The 11,970-nt window shown below is 52.5% G+C and overlaps 2 protein-coding genes across 5 annotated transcripts; both read left to right on the top strand.

Moving 5' to 3' along the window:
* AUP1 (AUP1 lipid droplet regulating VLDL assembly factor) lies at positions 1 to 3,307 on the top strand. The gene is made up of 12 exons (XM_080813804.1): positions 1 to 392; positions 473 to 610; positions 690 to 840; positions 1,040 to 1,224; positions 1,473 to 1,545; positions 1,641 to 1,714; positions 1,965 to 2,031; positions 2,133 to 2,235; positions 2,368 to 2,487; positions 2,603 to 2,718; positions 2,902 to 3,020; positions 3,130 to 3,307. The coding sequence occupies exons 1-12, from the start codon at positions 343 to 345 to the stop codon at positions 3,164 to 3,166; spliced, it is 1,233 nt and encodes a 410-aa protein (XP_080669930.1). The 5' UTR covers positions 1 to 342; the 3' UTR covers positions 3,167 to 3,307.
* Positions 3,308 to 3,610: 303 nt separating this feature from the next.
* DQX1 (DEAQ-box RNA dependent ATPase 1) lies at positions 3,611 to 10,548 on the top strand. Of its 4 annotated transcripts, none has more exons than XM_080813800.1 (12): positions 3,745 to 3,823; positions 4,185 to 4,440; positions 4,687 to 4,880; positions 5,235 to 5,327; positions 5,514 to 5,619; positions 5,929 to 6,162; positions 6,252 to 6,612; positions 6,695 to 6,886; positions 8,865 to 8,984; positions 9,157 to 9,347; positions 9,674 to 9,870; positions 10,092 to 10,548. In XM_080813800.1, the coding sequence occupies exons 2-12, from the start codon at positions 4,204 to 4,206 to the stop codon at positions 10,246 to 10,248; spliced, it is 2,082 nt and encodes a 693-aa protein (XP_080669926.1). In that variant the 5' UTR covers positions 3,745 to 3,823; positions 4,185 to 4,203; the 3' UTR covers positions 10,249 to 10,548. The 4 variants fall into 4 exon arrangements, with proteins under 4 accessions (XP_080669924.1, XP_080669926.1, XP_080669925.1 ...); XM_080813799.1 differs by having other exon boundaries at positions 5,235 to 5,619; positions 6,252 to 6,351; positions 6,454 to 6,612; XM_080813798.1 differs by lacking the exon at positions 3,745 to 3,823 and adding an exon at positions 3,611 to 3,651 and having other exon boundaries at positions 5,235 to 5,619.
* Positions 10,549 to 11,970: the final 1,422 nt, after the last annotated feature.

Here is an 11,970-nt window from a genome sequence, read left to right as displayed (position 1 = left end):
GGCGGTGCCCTGGACGCGAGCTGGCGGACAGAGGGACGCGGGGCACGCCGGTACCTGAAGTCCTCCAGAAGTGCACGCCGGGACCCAGGATTCCAGGAGTCCGACTCCGCCCCCGCCGCGCGAATGCCGGGAATTGTGGTCCCCGCGGGACACGAGTTATGAGGTGGCCCAAGGGCCCGCGAGGCATGCTGGGACCGCTAGCCCTTCCGGGGCGCCTCAAGACTTCGGGTGCCGGCACCCTGGGCGGATGCCCGAAGACTCCGCCTTCCCAGGAGCCCCTGCGGCGGGGCGCGAAGATGGCGGCGGCGGCGGCGGCGGCCGGACGGTCCTAAAGCAGCAGCGATGGATCCTTCCCCCGCGCTGGGGCCGGAGCGGCTCTTTGACTCGCACCGGTAAGAGCTCTGGCTGAAAGAGGCCGGCTCCCGCGTCCACTCGGCCTTCGACGCCCAATCACCCCGCCTTTCGCCCCCAGGCTCCCGGGTGACGGCTTCCTGCTCCTCGCGCTGCTGCTCTACGCTCCAGTCGGGTTCTGCCTCCTCGTCTTGCGCCTCTTTCTTGGCATCCACGTCTTCCTGGTCAGCTGCGCTCTGCCAGACAGTGTCCTTCGCAGGTAAGGACCCCGGGGTTTCGGGAGGGTCTGGGCTGGGTCCGGCCCGAGGCCGTCAAGTCACCACTGCCTGCTTCCCCAGGTTCGTGGTGCGGACCATGTGTGCGGTGCTGGGGCTCGTGGCCCGGCAGGAGGACTCCGGACTCCGGGATCACCGCGTCAGGGTCCTCATTTCCAACCACGTGACGCCTTTCGACCATAACATAGTCAACTTGCTCACCAGCTGTAGCACCGTGAGTGGGGGGCGAAGCCGAGAGCTCCACGGGGCGGTTCCCTGGGACCCAGCCCGAGGCTCCCCCTTGCCCGCCCGCGTTTCCCTTGGGGACCACGAAATACTGAGCCTTACCCCTAATCCCACTTCTCTACCGCCACATGTCAGTTTTTCTCACTTCCCAATGTTCTTTTCTTGCCTTCTCTCTTCTCGATTCCCAGCCTCTACTCAATAGTCCCCCAAGTTTTGTGTGCTGGTCTCGAGGCTTCATGGAGATGGATGGGCGGGGGGAGTTGGTGGAGTCACTCAAGAGATTCTGTGCTTCCACGAGGCTTCCCCCCACCCCTCTGCTGCTATTCCCTGAGGAAGAGGCCACCAATGGCCGGGAGGGGCTCCTGCGCTTCAGGTGGGTGAACACAGGTATCGTCTCCAGCTGGGTAGGTGGTCAAGCTTGGGGGCCCCTTGAGTTTTCACAATTTTCAGCCCTACCTCTTCCCTCCTAGTTGATTTCTTTTCTGTTTGCTTTTAGTTCTTTCTCTCTTGTACCTCTTTATTCCTCATTTATCTACTCGTACCGTTTGACAGTTTTCTGTTCTGACTCAGGTGCTGACCGGCTGGCTAGAATCCCATCCTATTCTCTCTTCCATCTTTCAGTTCCTGGCCATTTTCTATTCAGGATGTGGTACAGCCTCTTACCCTGCGAGTCCAGAGACCCCTAGTCTCTGTGGTGAGTGTGTGTTGGACTGGAAATCTCTGGGGCTTGGAGGGTAAGTTTCCCACTCCTGGCCCAGGCTTAGACCGCACTTCATGCCCTCCCTTCAGACGGTGTCCGATGCCTCCTGGGTCTCAGAACTGCTGTGGTCACTTTTCGTTCCTTTCACGGTGTATCAAGTAAGGTATTAACTGTCTTCACTTTTTGGTGGCTGGGAGAAGCTCACCTCAAGGTCAGGGAGGTTGTCTCTTCCCTGTCCATTTGCAGATCTTAGTTTCAAGGTTCTATCACAGAGGCAATACAAAGTGTGTACTGTTTTCCCACCCTGATTACAACTGTTACATGAAAAGAAGTATCAAAGTGGGGAGAGGGTGACGGCCTCTACCCCAGGCATACACAACATGGTCCTGGATTTTTTTTTTTTTTTTTTGCAGGTGGCTCCCTCCTGTTCATCGCCAGCTGGGGGAGGGGAATGAGGAGTTTGCCCTCCGTGTACAACAGGTGGTAGGGTACACAGGCAGGGTGGAGGTGGGGTTTTTCTTTAAGAGTAGGAGGAGGAAGTCTTGAGACCTTGACAATTCCAACCTTCCAATTCTCCCTAGCTGGTAGCCAAAGAATTGGGCCAGACAGGGACACGACTCACTCCAGCAGACAAAGCAGAGCACATGAAACGACAAAGACACCCCAGATTGCGCCCTCAGTCAGGTGTGTAGTCTCTATACATAAAGTTGTTTGGGTTTTCTCAGCCTGTTGTGATTCCCTTCCTATTCCTGTGCTAGTCAGCCTCTCCTTCCTCCCAGTTCTCCACTCACCATGTTTCGGATTTCTTTTTTGCAGCCCAGTCTTCTTTCCCTCCCTCCCCTGGCCCTTCTCCTGATGTGCAGCTGGCAACTCTGGCTCAGAGAGTCAAGGAGGTTTTACCCCATGTGCCACTGGGCGTCATCCAGAGAGACCTGGGTATGGGAAAGGGTAGCCTCACACAGGAGACAGACACAGAGAGGAAAAGTGGGTGGTGAGGGGAGAAGGTGAGCAGGAAAACAGACTCCCTTCTTCTCTTTTCCCTTCTCCCCAGCCAGAACTGGCTGTGTAGACTTGACCATCACTAATCTGCTTGAGGGAGCTGTAGCGTTCATGCCTGAAGATATCACTGAAGGGACCCAGTCCCTTCCCACAGCCTCCGCCCCCAAGGTGAGACCCAGGAAATGGTTAGGTCCAGGACTAGGGCTGGGATGGGCAGTCTACATTCTCCCTATACTTGATGTCTCTTTTGATCCTGAGACCCTAGCACAGTGCCTCTCTTGCAAAGTAGGCGTTGGATGCTTGTTTAATGATGATGACTTCGCAAGCCCTCTGACATTGTGATCACCTCAGTTCCCCAGCTCTGGCCCGGTGACCCCTCAGCCCACAGCCCTCACATTTGCCAAGTCCTCCTGGGCCCGGCAGGAGAGCCTACAGGAGCGCAAGCAGGCACTCTATGAATATGCGAGAAGGTGAGGGGCTTAGAGGACAGTGGGTAGGAAGGGGCAGGTTGGAGAAGAGAGCTAATTATAGGGCTAATGTGGCAAAGCCCACACAATGTCTTCTTCCTATGTCTCGCAGGAGATTCACAGAGAGACAGGCCCAGGAGGCTGACTGAGCACAGGATGGCACCCAGAGCCGCAGGACGGAGACTGGGGGCAGCCCTCACCCAACTTACAACTGGCTGGAAGGGTGGGTGGTAAAAAGGGAGGGATGGGGCTCCCCACAAAATCACATTAAATTCAGGGTTTTCACTCAAGTCTCTGTTGCCTCTCTGGGGCTCAAAAGCCCACTGAGCAGGTTCCTTTTCCCCTGGTTGGAGGGGAACAGCGGTGAGAGCCCCTTTGTGGGTCTGTGAGAAGTGGTTGAAATCACCCCTTTGTGTCAAGAAATGAGTGATATTATGGAAGTGTAACTGAACTGAAGACCAGCGGCCGCTGGACGCTAGCTTGGGTGTTCAGCCCAGTTTTGTGAAGACACAGCTGCAAAACTACAAGTCCCAAGATGCCTTTCACAAACAAACACAATGTACACTGTAGCACACACATGCTGGGTGTGGGATCCGGAACCTGTTTTCCATAGGCTTCTGACAGATTAAATAAGGTGGAGCAAATGGCCACACCCCAAAACCGGGCTTAAGGATTCCTATTTAAGCCAAGCCCCAGGGTGGAGCCGGAATTTACCTTTGTACTTCACTCGGGTCTGGGTTGGTGGTGACTAACTGGGTGGGTCTGGACCTGGCTGCCGTTGTGACACGTCTCAGAGCTGCAAGCAGGTTTGAATCCAGGATCCTTGCGGCCCTGCTCCCCGGTTCCTACCCTCTCCCTTCTCCTATTCTTTATCTCTTTAGGATTTTCCCCTCAGGACCTCCCACAGGTTACCATAATTCCTGCTGCCCTGGAGGCCGCCTGTGTTAGTCACAGGATTTTTACTACCTGACTAACAGGTTAATAGTCCACTTCTGATCGTCCCTCACTTTCAGACTCAAGTCTCCACTGTTTCCTGGCAGGCAAGAAATGCTGGGAAGGCTGGATCCCAGTGCATTACCGCCTGAGGGTACAGGTTAGGGATCAAGGGTGGGAAGTTGGTGTCAGTCATCTAATACAAGGCCTTAATCACTGCCCTGCCTTCTGTAGGTACTACCAGTCAGCTACCATGGCCTCTCAGCGTCTTGGGCTGGCAGAAGAGTCTGGCCCAAATCCCGGGGAGTCTGAATTGGCTGTGAACCCCTTTGATGGGCTCCCATTCTCTTCCCACTACTACGAGCTGCTTGAGCAGCGCCGAGCCTTACCCATCTGGGCTTCTCGCTTTATCTTCTTGGAGCAGTTGGAGAGTAGCCCCAGTGGAGTGGTGCTGGTGTCTGGAGAGCCTGGCTCTGGCAAGAGCACCCAGGTGGGGGAGATTCTGGGAGTAGACAAAGGAAGGGACTAAAGAACTGGTCCTTCCCCTGGCAAGGTGGGGATTGGGCTGCTTGGGGTTTCAGGGGAGTGGTCAAAGGGAGACTGGGTTAGACTGGCCCCGGGGGGCTGTTGAAGGACCAGGGGACTCCCCAAATGAGAATGGCCACAGCTCCCCCTGTACTTCTGACTGAAGTCCAGCATCTTGCTGACTGCTTGTCCTTTCCTGTTCCTACCCCAGATCCCTCAGTGGTGTGCAGAGTTTGCACTTGCCAGGGGGTTCCAGGAAGGCCGAGTGACTGTCACTCAGCCCCACCCTCTGGCAGCCCTGAGCCTGGCCATGCGGGTGGCCGATGAGATGGACCTAACACTGGGTCATGAGGTTGGATACAGCATTCCCCAAGAGGACTGCACGGGGCCAGACACCCTGCTCAGGTGAGGCCTCTTGGCAGGCCTGACCCAAATCTGATTTTCCTCACCCAGTAGAAACAAGCCCAGACCTCTGACACCTCACCCAATGCTCCCTCAGCCCATGTTACCCCTTAGATCATGCACAACACAATGCTGAATTAAGCCCTTAACTCCAGTCAGGGGCCTCACCTGCCCAACTGGAGTACAGCTTTCGACAAAAGCATCATCAGTGAGGTTGTGGATCTCAATACAGGTTCACAAGTTCTTTTTTTCTGACCTTGCTGTCAAAATCTGGGCCCCCCAGGCAGATGTTCCCCTGGGCTTCTGGAGCTGTTCAGTGTCCACCCTGACTTCTCTGCCTACTGCCAATGTCAACAGGTTCTGCTGGGACGGGCTGCTTCTGCAGGAGGTAGCCTCAACCCGGGGCACAGGAGCCTGGGGCGTGCTGGTGCTGGATGAGGCCCAGGAGAGGTCAGTGGCCTCGGACTTGCTCCAGGGGCTCCTGCGAAATGCCAGGCTGGGAAACCTTCCAGGGGACTCGAGAGTGGTTGTGGTTACTGACCCTGCCCTTGAACCCAAGCTCCAAGCCTTCTGGGGCAACCCTCCTACTGTGCATGTACCCAGACTGCCTGGCACGTGTCTCACACCTGTATACAGGGACACTGTCCCTACCGATCGAGTGGAAGCTGCCTGCCAAGCTGTGATTGAATTGTGTATGAAGGAGGCTCCAGGAGATGTGCTGGTGTACCTGCCCAGTGAGGAGGTAAAAATGGGCTGCAGAAGGAGGTCCTCACGTATGCTGCCTTCCTTTCCTGGGGGAGTTGGAGCAATGGTTATTAGGAACATTGAAGTTGTAGTATTTACTATGTTGGAGTCCTTAGGAAAAACTGAAGGATTTGGGGGTAAAGACCACCCATCTAATGCAGAGACTATGGCTCAGTGAATTCCTAAAATTTTGACAACTTTATGTGCATTTTTCCAGAATGAAAAGCCATAGCTTTCATCGGTTTTTTCAAAGGGGTTTGTCACCAAAAATGTGAGAACTGCCTTAATGCCCCACCCCTCCCTTCAGGAAATTTTGCTGTGCTGTGAATCCTTGTCCAGGGAGGTGGGGCCCTTGGCTCTCAGGGGCCCTCCACCACGGGTGCTGCCCCTTCACCCTGGATGTGGCCCAGCTGTTCAGGCTGCATACGAGGACACAGATTTGGGTGCCCGAAAGGTCGTGGTCACTCACTGGCTGGCTGACTTCTCCTTCTCCCTCCCTTCCATCCGACATGTCATTGACTCAGGACTGGAGCTTCGAAGTGTGAGTGAGAGAGATGAGGGGATGTGGGGGCTAAGGATAGAAGTAGCCCACTCTGATCTGTCTTGGCCTTGGTTGGGGGGCGGTGACAGGTGTACAATCCTCAGATTCGAGCAGAATCCCAAGTGCTGAGACCAATCAGCAAGTGTCAGGCAGAGGCAAGAAGACTGCGGGCAAGAGGGCTCCCACCAGGTAAGCACCTTTGCCCTACTGAGATCAAACATGAAAAGAATCCCCACACGCAAACCCAAGAAATCTGCAGTGGCCTTCTTTCCCAGGTCTTTCTCCCCTCAGGGTCCTGCCTCTGCCTGTACCCTAAGTCCTTCCTAGAACTAGAGGCACCCCTGCTGCCCACAGCCAGGATATGTGAGGAGAATCTGAGCCCCGTGGTGTTACTTCTAAAGAGGAGACAGATTGCAGAGCCTGGGGAGTGTCACTTCCTGGACCGGCCTGGTGAGCACCCACCCCCCAGGTCCTGCTGTCTGACCTCCAGGCTCTGATACTCACTGCCCGCTCAGCCCTCTTTCTTCACCAGCTCCAGAAGCCCTGATGCAGGCCCTGGAAGACCTGGACTACCTGGCAGCCCTGGATGATGATGGGAACCTGTCAGACCTGGGGGTCATCCTGTCAGAGTTCCCGCTGCCCCCCGAGCTGGCCAAAGCCCTGCTGGCCTCCTGCGAGTTTGACTGTGTAGATGAGATGCTCACCCTTGCTGCCATGCTCACTGGTATGAATCACTTCTCTCTCTGGCTCCTGCCGCCACTTCAGCCCTTCTCAGCCCTTTCTGGTGTTCTGGTGCTCCAAATGCCAGCTCTTGCCCCTCTGCTCCCCTTGCAGTGCCCACAAAACCAGCCCTAACCACTTAGCCCTCTCCTGTCTCCTTAGCCTCCTCCCAACGCTACTTCTTGCCCCCAAGGTGCGTAAATCTCTCCTGTTATTACTAGACCTCCACACTCCACTCCCCTGCAACTATACAGAATCATCTCTACCCCAGGCCCCGGGGTGTCCCCACCCACTGCATCACAGCCATTGGCACACAGCACTGACAAATCTCACAGCTCAGCCGGGACTGCCCCCCACCCCCACGGAGGCTGAACCTCCTGAATACTTCTGAGTCCTTATTCCTTATGACCTTCTAACACTTGAAAATGCCGACCACTCCTGACTTGAAACTGCCCCCTCAGCACCTGGGTGGCTCGGTCATTTAAGCATCTGCCTTTGGCTCAGGTCATGAGCCTGGGGTCCCGGGATCCAGCCCCCACATCAGACTCCCTGCTCAGTGGGAAGCCTGCTTCTCCCTCTCCCACTCCCTCAGCTTGTGTTCCCTCTCTCGCTGTCTCTAAATAAATAAAATCTTAAAAAGAAAGAAGGGAGGGAGGGAGGGAGGAAGGAACGAAGGAACAAAGGAACTGCTGTCTCCCTAAACCTCTATGACTCGCTCTGCCAGGTTTTAATCCTGCTTCTCCAGCTGTCCAGCAGTTCCCTTCCTCTCTTCCCTGGCTCTTTGTCCTCTACTCCTCCGCTGTAAATCGGGCCTCAGAGTTCCATCCTTGCGCCTTTTGCCTTCTCATTCCTTGAGCTCTCTGAGCAAGTTCGTGCACAGCCATCTTTACACTTAAAATGTCCAATCCTTCTACCTCCCTGCCAGTACCATTTTCCTGAATCTTAGATTTATATATCCGATGCCTAATGGACATTTCTATCAGAATTGGCCACAGTGCCCCAGCCAGGAACCAAAGTCAAGCACTTGCTTAAACTCTTCGCTCTCCACTACCACCAAATCATGCCATCCTCTCTGCAGCTCCACTACCATTATTCTAGACTAATCTTTCCCCAGATTCTTTCATTTTTATCTCCGAAATGTTTTTAAAATTCATCTATTTGTCTCAACACTCACTAGTAATGCCAATGTTAGATCCTCACCACAACTCAGCATGGATCCCTTTAGCCTCCTAAGTTTTCAAGTAAACTTTAAACACTTGGACTCTCTTCCCTCAAAACTCTTTTCAACAGCTATTCTCTATCTTCTGGACAGAATGCAAACTCATCGGCACAGCACATCCAGCCTCTCATGACCTGGCCCATACCTGCCTCTCCAGCTTTCTCTCCTGCCAGTCTGCCACACATGCCATTCCCCCTAGCCATACTAGGTGCATGCAGGTCTCCAACAGGCCATACTAGTAATTTCTGTGCCTAGCCATGTGCACAGTTCAGATTCTCTCTGCCCCTTCTCTATTGAGCTAATTCCTAACAAAACTTCAAATATTGGGATGCCTGGGTGGCTCAGTTGGCTAAGCATCTGCCTTCAGCTCAAGTCATGATTTTAGGGTCCTAGTTTCAAGTCCCACACTAGGCTCCTTGCTCAGCGGGGAGCCTGCTTCTCTCTCTGCTGGCTACTCCCCCTGCTTGTGCACTCTCTCTGACAAATAAATAAATAAAATCTTTAAAAAAAAAAACTTCAAATATTGGCCAACACACCTGTTGTGCTGATCAGGTTTGCTTATCTCTCTCACCAGACTCTAAGCTATTTGGGGCAGAGACTGTCTTTCATTTATTTATCCTCAATGTCTAATAAAGTGTAGAGCACCTAGAAAGTTATCAGTATCTTGAATACATTTCCCAAAGTGACACTTGCTACCTTTTCACCCTTCTGTACTTCTGTCCTTTCTCATTCCCCAAAACGACCTTCCTCTCTTCTATTCCAGCTGCTCCTGGGTTCACCCATCCTCCACTCTCTGCAGAAGAAGCTGCCTTGCGTCGGGCCCTGGAACATACAGATGGTGATCACAGTTCTCTGATCCAGGTGTACGAAGCCTTTATACAGAGTGAGTAGCCCACTCTGCATCTTCTTATAAAATCCCAGATTTTCCAAAGAGGGGAAATGGTGTGCAACCAGCTGGCAAATCTCTATGCCCAGGAGGAGGAGGCCCTTCCACCAAGGGCTGGATTCTCTTGGGGGACTCTTTGCAGCTGTAGCTGTTCCCTTTCCTTTTGTAGGTGGAGCAGACAAGGCTTGGTGCCAGGCTCGGGGGCTAAACTGGGCAGCATTGTGCCAAGCCCAGAAACTTCGAGGTGACCTCCTAGAACTCATGCAACAAATTGAACTTCCACTGTCCCAGCCAGCCTTTGGCTCTGAGCAGAATCGCAGAGACCTTCAGAAAGCACTGCTGTCGGGATACTTCCTTAAGGTTAGGGGAAAGAGTTGGGGTGAAGGTCATAAAAGGAGGAAATAGCAGGGGGGCCAAAAATTAATATGCCCCCTCTGAAACTGGGGTCTGGGTGACCGTTCAAAGGATTTTTTAGAACCAGGAGAAACTTTTCCTTTGAGGCGTTCGGGTATAGGGGCCTATGGGAAATGCCATATGGCAGGGACTCTAACACTTAGAGATGGTGCTTTACTTTTAATACTCTCACCGCCCTTCCTAATTCTTTCCCAGCCCCCCCCCTTTTCTTTTTTCTATTGCCTTCCTCTTCTCCCTCACTTACTCCTCCACTGTCTTTGCTTTTCAATGAGGTGGCTCGAGACACAGACGGGACTGGAAATTATCTGCTCCTGACCCATAAGCACGTGGCCCAGCTCTCCCCGTACTGCTGCTACCGAAGCCGAAGCCGCAGGTCTCCAACCAGACCCCCACCATGGGTTCTTTACCACACTTTCTCCATTTCCAAAGACAACTGCCTTTCCATTGTTTCTGAGATTCAACCACAGATGTGAGTTCCCTGATGCCCCTCTTACATTGCCTATTCCTCTTCTTGGGGCCAAAATTATGGCTGGGGAGTTAGAGAGCCTTAAGGAGAAGAGGATATCTTCATAGTCTGCAGTGACATATGATTCGAGGGCACAGGGTTTGTGGAAGGAATGGGAAGAAGTTTAAGAATCTGCATTATGAGAGAGGGTACAGAAATCATCTAATTGTGACTTTCTCTGTCAGGCTGGTAGAGTTGGCCCCTCCATACTTCCTGAGTAACTTGCCTCCCAGTGAGAGCAGAGACCTCTTGAATCAGCTGAGAGAAGAAATGGCAGATTCTTCAGTAGAGAGTGAATCCTCCTCCACCCAAGAGTTTGGAGATGCCTGTGTCCTGCAGTGACCTGCCTAAGGAGTGGAACTGAGCTCATCTGAGGGCATTAGATCTCTCTCAGGCTAGCACTGAGGTAGCCAACCAAAGGTTAGGGTCAAATGTAAATCCTAGAACCTGAGTCTCAAGAAATGGTGGACTGAGAATAGAGGAGATTGGGTAAGCCACAGTATACATAAGGTTGGACCCTTTCCTTAGCCTTCTTCTATTTATTGGAGAATGACTGATGTACCCCCCAAACCTGCAACTTATGCCAAACCCATCTTTGTGTACTTCATTTTGATCTATAAAAGTTCTTTCTCTGTGGTGCCAAATTTGTGTTTCATTCTGCAGCAGCACATACAGGATCCATGAGTTGGAAATGACACAGTATCATCCAACTCCCCCAGCAACATTTTCTTGCCTGGCCCCACCTGTGGGCAACCCTTTGCGGTATAAATGATCTGGCTGTCACTAACCCAGAAAATGTGTAGTTTGAGTACAGATGGTCTCTGACCCTGCCCCAAGCTTACTTGCCTTTATCTTGCTCCCACCTACCAGGGAGGAAGAATGAGAGTGCTATAAGAAATCAGACAAAATCTTCCCTGTTTTCTACATACAACTTAGATCCAGCTCCTTCTTAAACCTTAAGGCTATTGAAGCCATCCCCCAACTTTCAATTTTCCACCAACAAGCTTCCCAGCAGCCCCTAGCCCACCAGCATGCTGAAGCTTTTCTAACAACTTCAGAGACATCCTGCTTTCCTTTTTCCCCAGCTGGGTACTCCTTTCCCTTTTCTTCGTTTAAATTATTAATTTTTATATCTTCCATCATCTTGAACATTGTAAATGTGTTTGTAGAAATTGGTGAAAAGAAAGATTTAATCCTCAGAACTCTGTTTCTCTCCTCAGAGTGTCTTCCCTTGGAGAGTCTATCTGTTCTCATCATTCCATCTATCTCCACCCCTATGTGGATGTCACCCAACCTGCCCCAAAAGCACTTTTCCAGAATGTATTCCTTTTAGGTCTGGCGTTCAGTTTTGCCTGTAGTTATCTTGCTCTAATCTTTCAATTTCCCCTTCATTATCCACAACACCATTTATCTCCCCATGCTCTACATCTCCAACCCTGGAATTACCTTTGATTCTTCTTGGATAGTCCTAGTTATTTGCCAAAATCTGCTCACCCTAACTCCACGGGGTCCATTAATTTTATCCACTGCCTCCCCGTTTCCTCTGTCTGTCCCTATGGGAGACTAGAGCCGTATTAGTGTTCCTAGATTCTCTGTTGCGTCGGGTGTGTTAGTATCCGTTAGTATCCGTTAGTATCCACCCAGGCGTGTTGTGAGGCTCAAGGAGGAGGGGGAGTCAGAAGGTTGAACACACACAACATGAGGTTCAAAGTCAGAAAGGTATCCTTAGCGATTATTTTACAGTTGAAGAATGAGATGCCCGGTGTGGATAACCCTCTGGTTCCTGTCACAGTCAACCCTTGCCCTCCAGCTTCTCTTCCATTATTCCGCTGTCACTGGTGCCTTCCTTCCTTCGCACCTTTGATACAGACCCAGGCCGTGCGAGCTGCCGGGCTGCCGCCGTCCCTTCCCAGCACCACCTTTAACCTGCTCTGTGGGTCCAGAACCCCAGCTTGAACCCACCCTCCGAAGAATCCAAAGTCCTCGGGAGAGCAGCTCCCATTGGCCAGCCCGCCCCCTCCCCTCACCTCATTGGCTACCATACCGCAAGTCCCGCCTTCTGGG

This window comes from Martes martes (assembly GCF_963455335.1).
Source record: "Martes martes genome assembly, chromosome: 9".
In the NCBI taxonomy this organism is placed as follows: domain Eukaryota; kingdom Metazoa; phylum Chordata; class Mammalia; order Carnivora; family Mustelidae; genus Martes; species Martes martes.
The sequence above is the reverse complement of the archived record's forward strand: the minus strand, read 5'-3'. Positions and strand labels throughout refer to the sequence as shown.